This window comes from Gastrolobium bilobum, unplaced genomic scaffold (genome assembly GCF_033153095.1).
Source record: "Gastrolobium bilobum isolate Gb01-03AN ecotype WA unplaced genomic scaffold, APGP_CSIRO_Gbil_v1 utg2122, whole genome shotgun sequence".
In the NCBI taxonomy this organism is placed as follows: domain Eukaryota; kingdom Viridiplantae; phylum Streptophyta; class Magnoliopsida; order Fabales; family Fabaceae; genus Gastrolobium; species Gastrolobium bilobum.
Genome location: NW_026897715.1, coordinates 150373 through 171986, shown reverse-complemented (window position 1 = coordinate 171986; position 21614 = coordinate 150373). Strand labels below are relative to the sequence as shown.

Here is a 21614-nt window from a genome sequence, read left to right as displayed (position 1 = left end):
TTTGTGAAAATATTGATAATGTTATACATACCATATCTTTTTTCCTTGCTACATCTGATAATCATTTTATCATCATTAGATTAAAATTAAATAAACTCATCTCAATTGATGTCATTTTATTACATTTGATTTGATTTTGATTAATAATAAAGAAAACAATTATAAAAATTTATACGAAAAAAGATGTCATTTTATCTTTCCTCTTTTTCTTATCTTTTATCATCAAGTCCTAAATTACTGGGAATGCTACATGTCTAAGTACAACGAATAAGGGTCTACGATGGTGATGCTTATCCAACCATATTCAGGACTGATCATATTTGAATTAGTTCACCGGCATAATAATATTTGAACAATAAAAGGAGACACATAAATCCACTAGCACATTTATCAGAATCAGAAGCCACCAGAAGACAAAGGATGTTTCAGACTTTCAGTCTAAAGTAGAGATACAAACAGTATAAAAACATAGCAAATATAGTAACAATAAGAAAAGAGGGCAACAACACACTTGAAAATGACCCGCCAAACTCTGATTTACAAACCGTGATATCAGTTACACGATTCTTCAACAGATGGCCTTCATTCTTCATAATTTCCTAAGCTAGTGTCATATATCATTAGCCAAGAGTGCAAAAATGCACATGGAAAGATCATATCCATGAGGACATGTGATGCTGCTCACTTCCCTCCCTCCCTCCACTATTCACCTCAATTGTGAACAAATTCATATACTGTCCTCTATATTTCTTTATCACAATGTGGTGGTGGTGGTGGTATACGTGAAGGTTAAATTAGGAGAGAGTAATTACAAATAACATAGCATAGCATGAAAATGAAGACATGAGCATGAGAATCCTAGGTAGAGAAGGTAACATTGAGAATGTCTGGAAACTTGTCTTTGATTGCAGCTTTGATTCCTGATCCAATGGAGTCAGGTCCAACATACTTCACATGACACTCTCCGCCTTCAATGGATAACACTTGCACACTCCCTCCGTAATTCTTAATAGCTGGTCTTAAGATCTCAAGATGATTATTCACCGCCTAAAATCACATAACAACCACCAACATCTCATTAATTTCTATGCATGATTTCATTATAATAATTTAAAAATAAAATAAAATAAAGAGAAAAAGTAAAAGGTGACCTCAACAGTTGTGTCCTTAGGTTCATCCTGATATACTTGAAGTATATCCTTGACGGCATCTCCAAATTTTTCTTTAAGAACGCGTTCGATCCCCATCTTCATTGTTGTGGTTGAGCTTGGACAACTTTCACATGCTCCTTGCAGCCTCAGAGATATAACGCCGTCTTCAACGGAGACAACGTCGACGTTGCCGCCGTCCGCGATGAGGTAAGGGCGAACATCTTCTAGAACAAGGTCTACGTTTGAAGCGGTGAGGTCGAATTTCTGAGCAGAGTACAATCCTGAAGAAGACTGGTTGTGGTTGGAGGCAGAGACCGATTGGATTGTGCTTGAGCTTCTCTTTGGCTTCCGAATTATGAAATTGAATAGTGCCAATTTTAGCTCATGGCCATGGGGTTGATGTTGTTGCATACTCAATCTCATTGTTGAAAAAATTGGGGTTAGAGACGCCATGGGAGCACGAGGAGTGGGTGTAAGTGCATCGATGCACGCCACGAATTAGAAAGAATTTTAAAGAGTAGATGTGCCAGTGGCCCCACTGAGTTCAACTTTGGGCCATAGGCCTTTTAAATAGTGATTTTACTGTTTTGTAATCTTACAAAGTGGAGCCTTATTTAATAATGAGTTTAGTGTTCTTTTATTTTAGGAGATAAATTTATTTCTTATATATACATAAAAATATATAGAGTTTATGTGGGTCCATGAGAAAATAAGAGAGAGAAAAAAAAAATATAGACTCCACAAACTTTTATGTATGTATGAAAAATAAAATTATCTCCTATAACATAAGAGATATTAAACCCTTTAATAATATAAGTAATTCTCCCTATTTGTAAAGGAGAAACGATGGCCAGTTCGATTGTGTTTTATTTTTATTTTTTTCTTAAAATTATTTTGTTGAATAGCAAATGAAATATATATTTTTTGTGTTTTAAAAGTTAAACTTCAAAACACAAAACAAAAATAATTTTGACATATTTTCTAAATTTAGTCTAAAAATTAAAAAAATGTTACAATTTTTAGAACTATTTTTACAAAACAAATCTTATCAAGCATATATTTTTATTTTATTAGTCTGAAAATCAAAAAATTAAATTTAGAAACACAATTCAAACAGGCCGGATGTAAGTGAAACTGCATGCTTGTTACTATAATTAAGTAAAACTGGAACGCATAAGTTTTATCTTTCTTATTTATGTTTTTCAAATTTATCTTAAGTACGAGAAATAAAATGACGAACAAAATTATTTTACTAAGAATTTTTTTTCTTTCTCGACAAAACATTGACATAAGATTTAAAAATAAAAACTCTGTCCAAAATTTGGTTTCCCGTGCATTCCACGGATTTTTGGACTAATATTGTACAAAATTTGGTTTCCCGTAGAGTTGATAGTCAGTGCGACGATTGGTGAAACTCACCCCACGATAAGAACAAAGACATTGGTAGATCAATTGCTAATTAAGCTTCTAAGATTTTGTTTGGGTTATGGGTTTAAACTCTACTACAAATAAATTTTTGGAAAATTTTTGAAAGTAAAATAGAAGGTGCCTCTCTTCTCAATGATAGAGTAGTCTCATCCTTTCTCTGGTGGCATAGCCTAATACACCCGTTGTTTCAACGAGAAATTAGCCTTCAGATCGTATATGGTGGCATAGCTCAATACATCTGCTGTTCTAACGAGGAATTAGTCTTTGGATTGTACTCCAAAGACATTATAGAAAAAAGAAAAGAAAAAAGGAACAACGACGTCAGTATTAATAAACATCATGCTTAGGACCATAGGAAGTGTCTAAACTAGGGCCAGTTATGTTGAAAATTTGCACCGCAACTTCGCATACTATCCAATTGGGAAATACACCCACATAATCTCAAATTATAAAGTACAACTACCTAAACCCTAAATTACAAAGTACAGACAACGATTCTCTCCAAATTATAAAGAGTAAAGTGTGTATCATTTTAAAAGATATAAATTTGTGTTATTTTAAGAGAGAAAAAGAGATAGATAAAGGAAAAAAGAGAGTTGACAAAAAAAATAAAGGTGTGGGTCTCACCTCTTTGTGAGAGTGAAAGGATATAAGTTGTGTCATTTAAAAGGATAAACACTTTTCCCAATTATAAAATACAGAAGGTGAAAGAAAAATGGGATACCGTCTCGACGCAGAAAGCAAAATGGAGAGTTAAAGAACATAATAGGTTGCTCGAAAAGGGAAATATGAGGTATTTCTCCCCAAATGTCGTCGTAAGCTAAATACCCAATATGACATCGTTTTATGTTCTATGTGAATGTGACTCAGTCAGTTAACATTATACGTGAGCAACATTACTAACGCAGTTCGAGCTTTATTTATGGAATTAAGCACTAACATAGGTCTACTTTGAGCTTTATTTTTCCTGGGCTTCGTGAAGTTTGTTAAGGACCCAAAAGAGACTTTATTTTAAGATGAATCAAGTTTTTAAATAAAAAACTATATAACTTTTTTTTTTATAAAAAATTCATCAGCAGATTGATTTCTTAATCACTCAAAGTAACATTAATTTAATTCTTTAGTTATAAAAAATAGTATTCGTTTAATTTCTTAATAATAATAAAAATATTAATTTAATTCTAAGAAAATATTAAATTATTATATTATCATTATACACTTAATTAAAATAGCAATTTAATATTACTTGCATAAAAAAATGACCTGTGTCTTTCGCAATTAAAATGGATCTTAGTTCTTAACAAAAATAAAATGGATCTTAGTGTTCGTAATTAAAAGCATAGGTCAATGTTTACCAAAAAAAAAAAGCATAGGTCAATGAGAATGGCAGGCAATTAACCAGCAATCACCAAGTACTAATCGACGGCAATTTTAAATTTAAGGAATACATATACATTAAGAATTAAATTTAGAATAGTAGTTTATTGTATAAAAATAATTTGTTTACCTTTAAAATGTCTCTATTATGAGTCCAACCAGGGGTCAATCGTTGTTGCAACTTCCAATCGATCAATGACCTCAGACATTTGGCCATAAATATTTATCACACTGGAAAGGCGATCCCAATTCTAGGAACCTGCGAACGAATGCAAATTATGGTGATTAGGGATTTAACTATCTATTCGCGGGTTTTTGACCCTTTTGCCCCTAATTAAATAATTAATAACCAATTTGTTCCTCCCCATAACTATCCACCATCCTGCCCCCATTTAGTCGATTATTATAATAACCCTAATTATATGACTTTTAAATTAGAGGGTTATAATGAGGACCTTATAGTCATAAATGGAATGAGCATAAAATTATAAGAATTTTGATACCCATATTGAGGTATTATGCACAGATGAATTTTTATCTGTTAAATTTGACTGCTGACGTAATAACAGTTAGTAGAATAGCTCTAAGTTAGCAAATTATAGTTAGAGAGCTAATCTAATGATATAAACATCATGAATGAGGTTAGGATATGATTTGGTGAAGATTGATACCCATATTGGGGTATTTTTGAAAAGTCACTTCTGCCGGGTATTTTGTACTGCTGTAGCAGCATCCGGTAGAATCCCGAAACAGGAAAATAGAAATAAAGACCAATATATGTCTGACAAGTCATAATTAGACCAAAAATGTTAAAGTTAAGAAGATTATGAAATCCGGGTACAGTTAAGAACACCGGTAAAGACTATAGTGCAATTAAACAACTGTTAGTGGATCTGTGATCTACTAATCAAATTTTTAAGTTATGAACATGATAATTAGACAAAATTAATGTTAAGTACTTAAAGTTAGAGTCTTGAGAGTTTCCGGGTAAAAATTTGACGACGGATCAGTTAAAAATTACACCGGGTCTCACTAAAGGACGAATATCACTTAAGTGACATGGCACCCCTCATTAGGGCACCCTCCTCTCCTTCCCTTCCATTTCTGATCAGCAGCCCCTTCACCTCCTTCTCTCTCTAAGTTTCAAATTTTGAAAACTCTCTCACTTCTCTCTAAGATTTCTTCACCTAAATCTCTCTAAACCACCAAACTTCCTTCACAAAGATTGTTCCCCTCACTCTCCTCTTCACAACCATACCATTTTCATGGTGTGAATCAAAAATTTCGTGTCCCTTATCATCCCAAACAGCCATGGTTTTGTGGAGAGCAAAGACTATGGAGTTGTATTCTTGAGCTCTCTTGAAGAATTACACTTGCTTGCTTGTTTCCTTTGATTTTTGGGTAAGTGTTCTTAAATTTTTTTCATGAAAAATATCATATTTTCTTCTTATGTTCTTGAGCCTAACTCATGAGCATGTTCATGAAGGTGTGTGCTTGCCTAAAGGTGTGTTCTTGGTGGAAAAATGTGGAGACTTGAGCTAAAGGAGAAACCTTGAAGATGTAAGCTCCCACTTGGGAAATATGAACCAAAAAGCCTCCCTTTTTCTTGTTGAGTGCCTTGGTTTTGATATGTTCATGAGGAGAATGTTGTTTAAAATTTCGTAATGTCATGGTTTGATGATGATTCTTAAGTGTGTGTGTGTTTGGAACCATGGAATGATGGATTGGATGACTAAAGGTGCCACCTTTGGACCTTTGAGTGATGTTCATGTAAAAAGATGACTATGAACTCAAAAATGGACCATGAACATTTCAGCCATATCATGTAAGGATATGGTTTGATGACAAAAAAATGTGATTAAGTTGTTAAGTGTGGAAAAATGATTAGAAAGATTAACTAGGTGGGTTAACTCTAAGTAAAACTCACTAATCATGATTAATAATGGCTAAAAATCCTAATTAATATAGCTAATCAAATCTGCCCCATAAAGTACATAAGGGTTTAGTTGTGTTAAAATTAAGGAGATGATGAATTAGGTGATTAATTAAGGGTAGAGATTAATTAACAAAAGTAATCAAGGATTTAACTCTAAAATTGGACTAAAGTAAGGTTTAGGTACACTAATTAAATAATTAGTAAAATTTAAGTATCATGACATAATGGGACTAAGGATATTTTATAATGTGACTTAATAATAGAAAAATCCAAGAATTAATGTGAATTAGGATTTATAATCAAAAGTAATTAAGGTTTGTTAAGTAAACACATTTAAGGCTAAGTAACCATTTTTAGGCAAAATTGGGGAGAGCATATCTCCCTCCACAGAGGTCATATAGGGATGTGCCTTATATCAAATTGAAGATTGAGATGTTATCTACGTGGTGTCAAAATTTGGTATCAATTGAAGATATATTCCATTCTGTATGTTCGTTTGAGTCAGGACTGCACAGAGAGGCATGTGCAGGGGCGCTGTACATGGCTGACACTTCCATGAATTTTGTCTCCCTCAATTATTACTCAAATTAGGCTCATAATATGTCTAATTAAAGATAAAGGTATCTAGTTGTCTACATAAAAATTTTAGAGCAATTGATTTATTAGAATTTCCATAATCGCAGAAATGGTAAAGGATGTTTAGGGCCCTGTTCGGAGTTGGCAAACAGCTTTGTTTGTCCAACTTCAAATGGTGATAACCGGAGCTAGGAAACTTCAAATGAGGCATATGATACCTTGTTGGAAAGGTAATTGAGTCTAGATTAACATACTAAAAGATGAGAATTTTATAACAAGTGAGTCACGCCCAGTAACTAGAAAACAGAAGCATGTCCAATTATGGAAAAACCGTAAAAGTGATATTTAAGCTAAGTGGGCTTAGGGGAACCCTTAGTAACTTATAATAATCATAAATATGACTGGGATGAGTTGAAAATAATCTAAGTGAGCCTTGCATGTGATTCTAAGCTATGTAAGTAATTGAAGATTAAAGTGGCTTGTAATAATGCACTAAAATATGTAATAAGTAATAATTGGTCTAGGCTTGTAATGGGCATATTATTGGCATATGAGTATGAAAAGTGGAATCATTAAATGATTAAGTCGTGGATATGACTTGATTAATTAATATGTAATTAATGATGTGAATGGTTCCTACTCTAGGTGTGCCTAGAGAACCGTGCACTTGAGGATTTTGTTGGAGCATACGTATTATATTGGAGTGTGGGCTTGTGCTAAGCTCCCTAAGGTAAGCTCCTAGCTCTAGTTGACTCCTCTCTCTTGTGGCCCCACCATGATGGTGGGCATTATGGTTATATTGTATGGAAGTATATGGTATGATGTATATGTGCATTCATTCACATTCATATAGATGTTATATGATCTTGATGTTATGATGATGCACTGATGATATATGTTATGAGGATCCTGGCCAGTGATCATGGTATGTAGGCTGCCTATGACTTGACTCTGGGAGCTATTTCATACTGAGGTTGTGTTGACTGTCTATGGCTTGACCCTGGAAGTCACACATGTGTAACCGTCTATGGCTTTGACCCTGGGGTTACACAAGGATGATATGATGATGCTATGTTTATGCTGTATGTCTGGATTATATGCTTTATATCTGACTTGTTATGCAGGAAGTGGGCTCAGGGGTTAGAGGATCCTCTATGAACCTTGAGCTTACTGAGATGTTGTTATCTTACCCCGTTTGGGGACATCATTTCAGGTACCCAGAGTAGTGGTGATGCTTCTAGGGGCAAGGCCCCCGCATTGGAGTAGTTGATGATGCAGCTGATGATTTTATATTATGTTTAGATTTGATGTTGGCATGTAGACTTGTTAACATGCTTAATTATTTTATGGAGATTATTGTATGTATTTATTTAGGCTCATGATAGTATTCTTAGAGCCATGGATTATTTACTGATACTTTTATACTTCGAATTAATATAGACTTGATGCATGTATTCAGTTAATTTGGGCATGGAGCCTTATTAGTTATATTGACCCATTAAGGGGATTGCAGTCCGTGTGGGACTTGCAAGCTATCTGTTTAAATTGTTGTATTAATTAGGTTATCTGTATGTGTGGAATCATGTTTCTAGTTATCCGAAATACAGCCGTTATGCTGTCCGTGAGACTCCGTCAGGAATGACACTTGATGTCATATCTTGATGGTCAATGGCCACTAATACTGGCTCATGGGATTAATTAGTATATGTATATTTAGATTTACGCTTTCGCAGTATCTGACGTGAACGTTTTTAGAAATGTTTTTATGAAATGTTTTGGAAAAAGTTTACTCGTATTTTTATAAGATGCTTTATTCCTTTTCAAATAAAGTCTTCCGCTGTGAATGTTAAATATCATGTATGTTAACAATCGGAGTACTACGGGGTGTTACAATTATGTTGCACTTTTAATCAACTAAATGGGCTAAACTCAGAAATTATGAAACGCGAATTTTAGTCGACTAAAAACTCATCTTAATCGACTAAATTGTTTGCACTTTTAGTCGACTAAGCACATTATTTAGTCGACTAAAGATCGTGAAAAACCCTATATCCAGACCTCTCTTGGGCTCATTTTCAAAATATTCGAAATCAAAACTTCTCTCTTGGTCTCTTTCTCTTGTTTGTCAGCTGGGAACCTTCCAATCACCCTTCCATTTCATCCCACCACCTCTAAGACATAGTAATTGTGAAATCATTGTCATTTTCCTTTATTTCTCAATTTTTTCCCCCAAATCCGAACCCTAACCCCTAAAATCTGATTCCTACCCCCAAAATTCGTGTGAAAGATGAGCTCAAGTCCAAACATGTATGTTACCATGATTTACTATGATGGAAAGCATTTGAAGGCCCCAACGGTGTTCAATTTGAAGGAAAAACGAAAATGTTGAAAATCAAACGGGGCACTACGTACAATGAGTTGAAGGGGAGGATTAACCAAAAATTGGGGCTACACGGGAGCCATGGCGTTCAACGGATGATCGCCAGGGTAGAGTCTACAGTTGATAAGGATGCTATATTCTACATTGGTAATGATATATGTGACGATGAAGATGTGGATTGTGTCATAGATGCAATTGTGGACCGAAAATTTCAAAACTTTATTGAGATATATGTTGAAATAGACTGTGGTCAATCTTCATCTGCACCTGTGCATGGAAGAAGTCAAAGTCAAGAAGACAGAGTGGTCGGTTTATCTGCACCTGCACCTGTCTTAAGTCAGATACCACTGAGGGAAATAGACGAGGATGAGGATGGGCATGACGAGGATATGGACAGTGAAGACGATGGTGAACCCGAGAGTGTTATTCCGCTGGGTGACACCTCAGATACGGACGTAGAGGGGAATTTTGACGCTGATACTAGTTCAGGAAACTTGAGTTCCCAGGTTATGCCATCGCTAGTCATAGTGGTTCAATTTTTCAACCTTGCACACCGCTAGCACATGACTGCAAGGAAATCGTCTAGCTGTGAACCGTCCACATTGACATTTACGATTTAGCAAGTCAACCCTCATAATGTCGCCGGCATCATGCGTAGATTGTCGTAGCTTTTGTCGTCTCTCATTTCCAGTGCTAGACGATCTTCTACGGCCAGCCATGGGAACAACTGTACCTACAATGCAAGTGGAAACAAAAATCAATGAACAATAACAATATCAAAAAATTTAAAATTCAATATAAAAAACAAAACCTAATCCTAAAATAAAACAGAAATCAGAAACCCAATCCCTAACCCTAAAACAGAAACAGAAACCCTAACCCTCAACCCTAACCCTAACCCTAACCCTAACCCTAAAACAAAACACAAAAACCCATTCCTAACCCTAAACACTACAACCCAACCAAAACAGCAACGTAAACCCTAACCCTAACCCTAACCCTAACATAACCATAACCCTACGCCTAAGGCACCACATCAACCCTAACCCTCACCCTCACAACACACTTAGCACCCTACCCCTAACCTAAATCCACAAAACCGCAAACATAAATCAAATGCATGAAGAAAACCAAAATAAAAACTAAACTTAAAACCAAATGCAAGTCAGAATACGTTACCTAAATGTCGATTTCGCAAGTGTGAACCAAGGAAGCTTCAATCGCACCTTCAAGGGTTGAGATTCGGACTTGGTTGGAGAGAGGGGACGGAATGCAGCCTTTTAGTCGATTAGGGTTTGAAAATAACCCCCTTTGCGAAATGGGGGTTTTTTTAAAAAACCTGATCTGCGACATTTAGTCGACTAAATAATGTGCTTAGTCGACTAAAAGTGCAAACAATTTAGTCGATTAAGATGAGTTTTTAGTCGACTAAAATTCGCGTTTCATAATTTCTGAGTTTAGCCCATTTAGTCGATTAAAAGTGCAACATAATCGACTAAATGGGGGCAGGATGGTGGATAGTTATGGGGGAGGGGCAAATTGGTTATTAATTATTTAATTAGGGGCAAAAGGGTCAAAAACCCATCTATTCGCAATAAAATTATTTTTATTATTCATACTGAAAACAGATTCACAGACTTTTCATTTCATTCATTAAATTTATTTTATTTCTTAATGCTTGTTTTACTTTTTTTCTCCATCATTTATGGTTTGTTCTAAAAAAAAATCTGTATAATAATAGGAGTTGAACATATATCCTGATACAAACTATCCAAACCTCTCACCTCTAAACTAATTCTAATGGCTTGGTTTGTGCTCATTTTTTGTGAGCTCTATACTGACTAGTATGTACACATATCTTTTTTCCTATAAAATAATTTATATTTGTACTTATTCATTGATATAAATATATTCTTTTAATAATATAACAAAAAAGCTTTATTAAATAATATAAAAATTTTACACAAAATAAATCAAAATTAAACTTGTATCTTTTTACGTTTTAGTTGTAATATTACCTTTAAAGTTTCTACTAGCAGTATGATTTTTTTTTAAAAAAAAAAAAAACCCTCTATACTAACATGATTGTTATTATATTTTTCGACTCAAATTTTGGTTAAATTAGTATTTTTCGAAAAGAGATTAGTCAGAGGAAATTAAATGCTTTGTTAGGTTATAGACTTATAGTTTGTAATGAGTTGATAGCGGATGTTTGGTGAATGAATGTCGGAGGAAAATGACATTTTTGAGTCTCAGTGTCACTTCAAGAACATAGATAACAACAACAACAACAACAAAAAATTAAAGATGAAATTCACGTGAAAAAAAAAAGGTTTGTTCATCCATTTCGCTTGCCAAACTTAGGACAACCCGAAGGCGTGGAGACATTAACGTGATAAATAGAATTATGTAAGAGGTTGCGCTGGTCGTCTGTTTCAACTACCTCAATTTCTTTCCCATAGAACTCTCAACTACGTTCTTCGCCTTCATTCCTATTGCATGTCTCGCTACTCACTTCCAAGTTGCACCCTCGTCTGAACTTGCTTCCACCTTAATTTCTCTCTACACACTGTACACACTAACAAGCAGGTGACATTCCACAACGAGGCACACCCGTTATTTTTGTGCACATACGAGAGATGTTTTTGATGAGGTCATATATTAATTATTCTCAGTATATGTACTAGAATATCAAAGATGAGATTTTTCACCAAATGATAGTATGTCAGTTGACACATGTGAATTAAGTAGATGAGATAAGAGTATGTGTTCAATACATTTTTAGAAGGGTTTGAAGCCTTAATTTTGAGGCGTCCCAAACAGAATTAACTCGCATGGAGAATACACGTGGTTTATAATAAAAAGAAAAAGGTTTATAATAAAAAGGTTTTCCTCTTTCTTTTTGTTTCTTTTGCAGCTTCCCTAGTCACCACTTTTGGATTTTCTGTGGGCTTTTGCGTTAATACTAATCTAAGTTGAATCCTCTTGCTGTTGGAGTAAAACTACTCTCTTAACATTCTCCCTCACGTTCCTGGGTGCTCGGAACCCGGTTTCCACTTTCCAGTACTTGTTTTTTCAATATAACATGCAAAGCTACTTGTTTTGGTTTCAATATAACATTCGTCTTTTGTTTTTTTTTATAAATACTTGCTGACCTTTGCTTCTATTGTTTCGGTTTCATACAGTAATAAATAATAAAGGAGAATGAAGAGTTTTGCAGCTAAGGTTGAGGAAGGTAGAGATGGCAAGCCTTCTGTTGGTCCTGTATACCGCAACCTCCTCTCCAAAAATGAATTTCCTCCACTTGATCCTGATTTAAGTACCGCTTGGGATATTTTCAGGTTGATTAGTGAATGATAATTTTCATAATGAGTTCTTAAAAGACTTATAATATTTGACCCTTTCTGTGATGATTGCAGCGTGTCTGTCAAAAAACATCCTCAAAACCGTATGCTAGGATGGCGTGAATTTGTTGATGGAAAGGTATTTTATTGCAATTCATTTTAAGTATGTTTACATGGAAGATAAGGAATTTGATTTTTTATTTTTTTCATGTTTATAGATAGGACCATATGTCTGGAAGACATATAAGGAAGTTTACGATGAAGTTCTGCATATTGGTTCCGCTTTACGAGCATCTGGTGCTGAACCTGTAAGTGTTTGAAAGGGACTTTTGTTATTATATTTATGTAAAGTACACTAGTATTCTTTAATCAATGTCTATTGTGGTAATCCTATAACAGGGCTCTCGAATTGGAATTTATGGTTCTAACTGCCCTCAATGGATTGTGGCAATGGAGGTTTAGCACTTTGGCACTTCCCTATCCATTGTTTTCTCAAAAGTTTTCACTATTTGTTCCTTCTACAGTCCTTTTTATATACATAATTCATAAATATTTTATATTGATGTAGGCTTGTTGCGCCCATAGCTTGGTTTGTGTGCCTCTCTATGACACCCTAGGTAAAAAAATTTCCATAAATTTACTCTAGCCTTTTTTTTCTCTGCTTTTCTACAATTTGGAGCTATGTCTAAAAATGTCCTAATCAGAGCCGTTCTTTGGATTTTCTTTATTTTTTCTTATATTGGTAGCCATGGCGTTCATTTTTCTGAACTAGTGCGGATTTATTTGAGTTGTTATCTTATCTAAACTAAAGTAACATCCAGAAATTTTCAAGGCATCTTTTTTGCTGTGTTTCTCTTTCTTTTTTTCTTTTTTAATTTACTAGCAACCAGATATTCTTTCAGCTTCATTTTTCAATTACCCATTTATCACTTCGTATATTTATTGATTTGAAGCAATTTAAACACCAAATGCAGGGCCTGGTGCTGTAAATTTTATCTTAGATCATGGAGAAGTAGATTTTGCATTCGTCCAAGCTAAGAAGGTTACGCAAGTAAGAATCACTTTCTTGAGATTAATCATTTTCTGCTCCAGATGAACTTATACATCAGACATTCAGCGGCAAATAGAGGTTCTCATTGGCTACATATATTGTTTTCAGCTTCTGAATCCTGATTGTAAATCTGCTAAACGACTGAAAGGTAAAATGTGGCTAGTTCAACGTTGCTGTGCTGCATCTAATTACAGAAAGCATTTAACTGAGTTTGGTTGTGGATACAGCTATGGTGTGCTTCACTTCATTAACAGAGGAAGAGAAAGATAAGGCCACAAGCATTGGAATTAAGCCATATTCATGGGAAGAGTTCTTGCACATGGTTAGTCTGTAAGGAATTTTTCATTCAACCGGTCATACTTCACATGCTTAATACAGAAAGAACTGCTCTCTTCTGTAACAGCTTGTTATCATTATAGACAGATACTAATATATATAATGTCGAACCAGTAGGTTTGTTTCAACATTTTCCACCATTTCTATTTTTACGGTTATTGAAATTTGCTTGAATTAAAGGAATTATAATGCACTTTCTCAACAAACAAACAAAAAAAGGCATAATTTATCCTCTTATAACGGTGCTATAGTCCTAACATTTTCAGAAACCTTTCTAAAAATTTAAGATTTTATCATAAGTTTAAAGACATGAGTATTGGTAACTTGTTAATCTTATGCAACTTAATTAATAATGTTCTCTATAGCCCAACTACTCTGAATTACTCATGCTTATCTCTCTATTCAGGTCAATCTGAACAGCTTATTATCTTACAGGGAAAAGAAAACCCATCAAACATTTTACCACCTCAGGCTTATAATATATGCACAATAATGTACACGAGTGGAACCAGTGGAGACCCTAAGGGTGTTGTTTTGACGCATGAAAACATAACTACTTTCGTAAGAGGAATAGATCTTTTCTTGGAACAATTTGAAGAAAAGGTAAATCTGGTGCTGGATCCTCTGGAAAAAATTTATGATACCATTTTTTTCCTTTACTTCAATTGCACAGAGTGATACAAGAATATTTATTTATATTTGGACTAGATTCTGATACTTTCCTTTATAGCTTTTCTGATATATATGTATCTTATAATGAATAGATGACTGAAGAAGATGTGTATTTATCCTTTCTCCCGCTGGCTCATAGCCTTGATCGCACAATTGAGGAGTACTTTTTCCATAAGGGTGCATCTGTTGGCTACTATCATGGGGTGTGTTCATGCAGGGATATTTTGCTGATTTGGATTGGTTTAATTATTTATAATATAAATATGATTAGAAGGACTGGACCCTAAATTTGCATGTCCTGCTTAAATATTTCTTCGTAAGAAATATTTTATTTAAGTATAAATCTTATGCATTTCTGGAATCGCTTAATGAAGGATATAAATGCGTTGAGGGATGACTTAATGGAATTGAAGCCAACACTGTTTGCTGGGGTCCCCAGAGTTTTTGAAAAAGTCCATGAAGGCAAGGTCACGAATCAGCAGAAAATTTATTTTTTATTTGAATTCAGGATAAAAAGTTTTCAAGATCATCTGTTTCAGCTATCGAGAAAGCAGTGGAAGAACTCAACCCTGTGAGGCGAAGAATTTTTGGCATGCTCTACAAATAGTAAGTTGGTATTCTACGATTATATAATTTTGAATAAATTTTGGTAAAGGGAGGAATTTTGTTTGTGTGTTGAGAGGTTATGGATTTTCTGTTGATGTAATTTTGCTAATCGACATCTATATTTTGATACAGCAAACTTGCTTGGATGAACAAAGGATATAAACAGAGTAAAGCATCACCTTTAGCAGATCTATTAGCCTTCAGAAAGGTTGTACCTCCTCTTTTCTACCTGTATTTTAAAACTACTAGTATCCATATTGTGATCCCTGCTGCTTCTACAAGAGTGCTAATTTCCCAATTATTGTTATTTATCTTTGTAAAAACTTGACTTCTTTTAATTATGTGTAAATTTTCTCTAAAATTGCACCCTTCTCCTCAGGTCAAAGATCGGCTAGGTGGGCGTGTTAGATTAATAATATCTGGAGGTGCACCCTTGAGCTCAGAGGTGGAAGAATTCTTGCGTGTTACTTCTTGTGCCTTTGTATGTCAAGGCTATGGTAAGGAACTCTCTAGTTATACTGCTTATAAATAAGATAAACAATACTACTAGGACTTACCACATAAAACAATGCAATGCAACTGTGGGTCACATAAAACACTGACACTATGGTTATTCCAGGTTTGACTGAAACTTGTGGGCCTACTACTCTTGCTTTTCCTGATGAAATGTGCATGCTTGGTACTGTTGGTCCTATATCTGTATACAATGAACTGCAGCTGGTGGAGGTTCCAGAGATGGGCTATAATCCTCTTGGAAGTCCTCCATGTGGGGAGATATGTGTGAGAGGGAAAACTATTTTTACTAGGTACTACAAAAATCCTGAGTTAACCAGGGAAGCAATAACAGATGGATGGTTTCATACAGGTTGAACTGTCATTTCCTGCTTCAAACTGAACATTTTGTTTTAATTATTTACATGATATGATATTGAGGAACTTGAGGTCACCATCCAAAAGCTAGCTTAAAGGGTGGGAGTGCCCAAGACCTTATAAACCCCAGATTGATTAGTTGTCGATTGGAGACTTCACACATCTATCAATATTCAGTACAACACCCCTTTGGGAGGTGTGACACTTTAATCCAGCTTATAGGTAGCCCTTTTCATGGGCTTTACTCTCAATGAAAGCACCAATTGTAAGATCACCACTCCAAAAGCTAACTCTCTAGTTATACTGCTTATAAATAAGATAAACAATACTACTAGGACTTACCACATAAAACAATGCAATGCAACTGTGGGTCACATAAAACACTGACACTATGGTTATTCCAGGTTTGACTGAAACTTGTGGGCCTACTACTCTTGCTTTTCCTGATGAAATGTGCATGCTTGGTACTGTTGGTCCTATATCTGTATACAATGAACTGCAGCTGGTGGAGGTTCCAGAGATGGGCTATAATCCTCTTGGAAGTCCTCCATGTGGGGAGATATGTGTGAGAGGGAAAACTATTTTTACTAGGTACTACAAAAATCCTGAGTTAACCAGGGAAGCAATAACAGATGGATGGTTTCATACAGGTTGAACTGTCATTTCCTGCTTCAAACTGAACATTTTGTTTTAATTATTTACATGATATGATATTGAGGAACTTGAGGTCACCATCCAAAAGCTAGCTTAAAGGGTGGGAGTGCCCAAGACCTTATAAACCCCAGATTGATTAGTTGTCGATTGGAGACTTCACACATCTATCAATATTCAGTACAACACCCCTTTGGGAGGTGTGACACTTTAATCCAGCTTATAGGTAGCCCTTTTCATGGGCTTTACTCTCAATGAAAGCACCAATTGTAAGATCACCACTCCAAAAGCTAACTCAAAGGATGAGAGTGTCCAAGACCTTATAAACTCCACATTAATTGCCCATACAACCAATGTGGGACTCGTGACATATGATCTGATTGTTCAATTGCTTGCTATCCTCAGGGGACATAGGAGAACTGCATCCCAATGGTGTTATTAAGATTGTTGACAGGAAGAAGAATCTTATAAAACTTTCTCAAGGAGAGTATATTGCACTTGAGCATTTGGAAAATGTTTATGGAATCACTCCAATAATAGAAGATGTAAGCATCTGCACAAATTCAGGGTATAATTTTCAATCCTTAGATTCTTGATAGGTTTGTGATTGTTTTTTGTGTTTTTCTTTAAGGTCTGGGTTTATGGGAACAGCTTCAAGTCAGTGCTAGTTGCTGTAGTAGTTCCAAATGAAGAAATTACCAAGAAGTGGGCATATTCAAATGGTCACATGGCTCCTTTCTCCAATCTATGTTCTCTTGACCAATTGAAGAAATATGTTCTATCCGAACTCAAGCTGACCGCTGAGAGAAACAAGGTAACATCTATGTATATTGAGATAATATTATAAATGAACTTCAACTACTGATTCGTTCTGTGTGATTATTTCTTTACGACTGTATTCTACATCCAGTTTTAGGTGCTTCAATGCTTTTTAACTTTTTAACTTTTCTCTTTCAACGTACTAGCTGAAGGGCTTTGAACATATCAAAGGGGTCATATTAGAACCGCGTCCATTTGACATGGAAAGAGACTTGGTAACTGCAACAATGAAGAAGAAGAGAAATAATATGCTCAAGTATTATCAGGTAATCTGATATACTTTTTTCACTCTTCCTTACTCTTTTTGTAGTCCTGTTTAAGTACTTATGTATATTACAAGTTCTCACAAATTGTTGACATTGTGACAGGTTGAAATAGATGAACTATACCGAAGTTTGACTGGAGATAAGCATAAAATTTGATGTTCCATGCCAGATGAAGCTGTTTAGTATAATAGTAGAGCTTTATAGCAGTTGTTCCCGTTCCAAATTCCCACCTATGTTGTCCTTGTGACCAGTGATGTGGTTACTGGGTAGCAGCTGCACTGCTTCAGAATTGTAGTACCTAACTGTAAATTGTACATTAGAACAATAAGCAACGCAACGCAAATTCTATAGCAATACCCTCGTAAATCCATATGCATACCGCAGGAGGTACACTGCGAGGTTTTTTTTTTTTTTTTTTTTTTTTTTAAGGTATTCCCCACATATTATTTTAATTAGAACTAATGGTAAGTAAGTACCAATTATTTTAATTAAAAAAAAGAAGAAGCCTAATTTGATAGTCAATATAACCGTAGCTCGAACATTTCATTCGTGCTTAAAACAAAACTACATATATTACCTTAAATGTTATGAAAATATTAATTAAGCAAGCATTGGTCACCGACTCATAATTCACTCTAACTAACACAAGTTACAGTCTCCATCAAAAAAATCAGTTAAAAACAAAATCAGTGAAATCGCAGTGTTGCAGAAGTATTAGGTGAAGGAAGATCCAGCTCCACCTTCCGAAGCGTCCACTCGCCGTCACGTTAGTTTCAATTCTCACCCTTTCACAGTAATGTATATGTAAATATATTTTCCAATTGTGTTGTTATTCGACCTAATTTTGATGGCTAGTTTACTCGTTATTTTGGAATCCAACTCTTAAAAATAAAGTTATCATTTAACTATGTAAGTATGCATGAAACTGTAACTCATGTTAATACAAATATTTCTTACTTTATTCTCTATACTGGCTCCTATTAATGAATTGGTATCTACGTATCCAAACTAGAATATTTTTTATGAGCATTATTTCAGCCAAAAAGAAAAAGAAGAAGAAAGTGCTATATTCAGGAGGTTGAAACAGTTTTAGAGAAATTAAAAAATTGAAGGACGCCCACTTCATTCACTGAGAACATGATGAAAGATTGTTGAGAAAGAAAGAGATGCGTGCCCTGAACAGATTGTTATTGCGGAAGCCATGTTCACGCGAAATGTGTACGCTTACAGCGGCAAAACTGAATTATATGCTTGATGGTTACATAGACGACAACAAAATAGAACAAGCTCGCGAAGTATTAAACGAAAACCCCACCACCTCCCGCAGTGTCGTTTCCTGGAACCAGATGATGACCTTTTACGTACAACGCCATCAAATCGAACTTGCCCACGAGCTGTTCGATCAAATGCCCCTGAAAGACGCCGTTTCCTGGAATATCATGCTTTCTGGTTTTCAGAGAACCAGAAACACTTACGGGCTGTACCATTGTTTCTTGCAAATGGGAAGAGCTGGTATAGCACCCAATGAATATACCTTCTCCATGTTGCTCAGAGCAGTTATAAGTACCGAGTTGGATGTTTTGGTCAAGCAGGTTCATGCTCGATCACTGCATTTGGCACTCAACTTGAACGTGTTTGTTGGGTCTTCGTTGATCAGAGCTTATGCGAGTTTAAGGGAGGAAGAGGCTTTAGGTCGAGTGTTCAATGATATATTGATGAAAGATGTTACCTCTTGGAATGCTTTGGTTTCTGGTTATATGGAAGTGGGAAACATGGCTGATGCTCAAACAAGGTTTGATCTTATGCCCCAAAGAAACATCATTTCCTGGACTACTTTGGTGAATGGTTATATCAGGAACAAGCGAATTAATAAAGCAAGGTCCATTTTTAACAAAATGAGTGAGAGGAATGTGGTCTCTTGGACTGTAATGATTAGTGGGTATGTGCAAAATAGAAGATTTATGGATGCATTGAAGCTTTTTCTTTTGATGTTTAAGTCAGGAACTCGTCCAAATCATTTCACATTTTCAAGTGTATTGGATGCATGTGCTGGTTGTTCCTCTCTTCTGATGGGCATGCAGGTGCACCTCTGTATTATCAAGTCTGGCATACCAGACGATGTTATCTCATTGACCTCGCTTGTGGATATGTATGCAAAATGTGGGGATGTGGATACAGCATTTCGTGTTTTTGAGTCCATTCTGAGTAAGAATTTGGTATCATGGAATACAATAATTGGCGGTTATGCCACACATGGGCTAGCTACCCGAGCATTGGGGGAGTTTGATAGGATGGAAAAAGCTGGTGTTACACCTGATGAAGTTACATTTGTAAATGTGTTATCAGCGTGTGTACATGCAGGTCTTGTTGAAGAAGGTGAAAAACACTTCGCTGCTATGCAGGCCAAGTATAGAATCCAAGCAGAGATGGAGCACTATACTTGCATGGTGGACCTTTATGGAAGAGCAGGGAAATTTGAAGCAGCAGAAGTATTAATCAAGAGTATGCCATTTGAGCCTGACGTTGTGTTGTGGGGTGCATTACTTGCAGCTTGTGGGCTGCATTCAAATTTAGAACTTGGAGAGTATGCTGCAGAGAGGATCCGCAAACTGGAGAGCAATCATCCTGTTTCTTACTCAATGCTTTCAAAGATCCAAGGTGAGAAAGGAATATGGAGCAGTGTAAATGAATTGAGGGACATGATGAAGAAGAGACAAGTCAAAAAGCAGAAAGCAGTTAGCTGGGTTGAGTAATCTCTTGCTGTAAATTCAGCCAAGTGATAAAATTTATGTGCAATTCATGAGAAAAAAAATGTTGCCACGAAAAGAATGGTTAATGGTTAAAATGTCTTAAATGAACTTTTCTAACTCAGGAGCTCAAAAATACTCTGAAGGAACCCGAACGCCACCGAAAGAAGAACAAGAACAAGAACATGAAGCACAGCTGTAACATATTCATGAGCCCGAGGTTAATCAATTCCGCTGGTTGCACTGTCGATGGGAAGGACCTAAGGGACTTGCAGTCACGGGATTGAGGAGGAGCGAACTATTGCAGGTTTTGGTTTTTGGGTTTATTTACTGTTATATTATGACACAATATTATGTTTATGATAAAACATCATTGGTTGACTTGTCCCAGGAAGAAAAAAAGGTTGAAGGTAAAATCTTATATCTGGTGCTATTTCATTTCATGGTTGGCGTAGTAAGGACTTGAGAGGCAACTATTGCCACTCATTTTCAATTGACATTCTTTATTTTCTTAAAATTTCCTTTAAATACTATAGATAAACTAAGGGATTTGATTTTCTCATGTTGCATGAGAATTCAATTCTCATGTTGTGACTCAACTAGTGGTGGGTTCCACATTTATTAAAAAAAGAAAAAGAAAAGAAAAATTTTGTACGCAAATCGAAGAGTCACAACATGAGAATTGAATTCTTATGTAACATGAGAAAATGTTTTCCCATAAACTAATACAGTCTACGAGATAGTTTACTCATATATTTTATTCAATTAATAGATAAAACTTCACTTTTATAAAATAAGATGAGAAAAAAGGTATTTTTAATCACACAAAAAAAAAAAATCTTAACTAACCAAGAAAAATACATCTAGAACATGTAAAGCAAACATGGTTCGAGAAGAGCAAAATGTTAATAGATAATTGAGATAAACTAATAGTCTACTAAATAATTGGGTCATATGGTTTATTTAAGTAATACATGAGACTCCACTCTACGCTTTGAAATGAAAAAAAAAAAAAAGAGTAATATTTTTCATACAATAATATGAAAAAGGGGTATTTTTAATTAAGAGTGAGGGTTTTTTTTTCTCCTCTCTTTTTCCTATGATCTTTCTCTTTTTCTCTTTTAAAAGAATCATTCTTTAAAAGGATACACACTTTTTTCTAAATTTTTATGTAAAAAGCATAAAATAACACTGAATTCAAGGAACAAAGTTGTATAATTTTTTTTAATTCTTGAAAATAAATTATATTTTCGAATAACAGCTTTTGCAAAGAGGAAAATGTAATTGTTTTTAATGAAACATTATAATTTGATTTCATAAAAAATAAAAAATAAAATAACATATGGATACGAAACGATGCCTATAATATTTTAATAGAAACATTATACGAATTAAAACGTCGAA

At 35.0% G+C, this 21614-nt stretch overlaps 3 protein-coding genes and 1 long non-coding RNA gene across 4 annotated transcripts; 3 read left to right on the top strand and 1 right to left on the bottom strand.

The window, feature by feature from the left end:
- Positions 1-362: 362 nt before the first annotated feature.
- On the bottom strand, positions 363-1665 carry LOC133309497 (nifU-like protein 1, chloroplastic). The gene is made up of 2 exons (XM_061510278.1): positions 1152-1665; positions 363-1047 (listed from the first exon to the last, which is right to left on the bottom strand). The coding sequence occupies exons 1-2, from the start codon at positions 1602-1604 to the stop codon at positions 859-861; spliced, it is 642 nt and encodes a 213-aa protein (XP_061366262.1). The 5' UTR covers positions 1605-1665; the 3' UTR covers positions 363-858.
- A 3230-nt stretch (positions 1666-4895) lies between these two features.
- Positions 4896-7909, top strand: LOC133309417 (uncharacterized). Its single transcript, XR_009751326.1, has 4 exons — positions 4896-5357; positions 5443-5516; positions 7114-7198; positions 7682-7909. It is a non-coding gene; the product is annotated as an uncharacterized LOC133309417 (long non-coding RNA).
- Positions 7910-11812: 3903 nt separating this feature from the next.
- On the top strand, positions 11813-17756 carry LOC133309439 (long chain acyl-CoA synthetase 1-like). Its single transcript, XM_061510211.1, has 20 exons — positions 11813-11911; positions 12034-12189; positions 12268-12331; positions 12411-12500; positions 12592-12648; positions 12761-12809; positions 13167-13243; positions 13352-13391; positions 13471-13565; positions 14015-14182; positions 14344-14454; positions 14626-14713; positions 14791-14857; positions 14990-15065; positions 15237-15354; positions 15477-15722; positions 16784-16923; positions 17010-17192; positions 17344-17463; positions 17566-17756. Exons 2-20 carry the CDS (start codon positions 12053-12055, stop codon positions 17617-17619), a joined length of 1980 nt encoding a protein of 659 aa, XP_061366195.1. The 5' UTR covers positions 11813-11911; positions 12034-12052; the 3' UTR covers positions 17620-17756.
- Positions 17757-18182: 426 nt separating this feature from the next.
- On the top strand, positions 18183-20525 carry LOC133309521 (pentatricopeptide repeat-containing protein At4g02750-like). The gene is made up of 2 exons (XM_061510306.1): positions 18183-20207; positions 20336-20525. The coding sequence occupies exons 1-2, from the start codon at positions 18630-18632 to the stop codon at positions 20495-20497; spliced, it is 1740 nt and encodes a 579-aa protein (XP_061366290.1). The 5' UTR covers positions 18183-18629; the 3' UTR covers positions 20498-20525.
- Positions 20526-21614: the final 1089 nt, after the last annotated feature.

Coding starts and splice junctions, on each gene's coding strand:
- LOC133309497 (XM_061510278.1), bottom strand. CDS start 1,604: ATGGCGTCTCTAACCCCAATTTTTTCAACAATGAGATTGAGTATGCAA. Junction 1,048..1,151: donor CTAAGGACACAACTGTTGAG/GTCACCTTTTAC, acceptor ATGTGATTTTAG/GCGGTGAATAATCATCTTGA.
- LOC133309439 (XM_061510211.1), top strand. CDS start 12,053: ATGAAGAGTTTTGCAGCTAAGGTTGAGGAAGGTAGAGATGGCAAGCCT. Junction 12,501..12,591: donor GAGCATCTGGTGCTGAACCT/GTAAGTGTTTGA, acceptor ATCCTATAACAG/GGCTCTCGAATTGGAATTTA. Junction 16,924..17,009: donor TCACTCCAATAATAGAAGAT/GTAAGCATCTGC, acceptor TTTTTCTTTAAG/GTCTGGGTTTATGGGAACAG.
- LOC133309521 (XM_061510306.1), top strand. CDS start 18,630: ATGCGTGCCCTGAACAGATTGTTATTGCGGAAGCCATGTTCACGCGAA. Junction 20,208..20,335: donor AGCAGAAAGCAGTTAGCTGG/GTTGAGTAATCT, acceptor TTTCTAACTCAG/GAGCTCAAAAATACTCTGAA.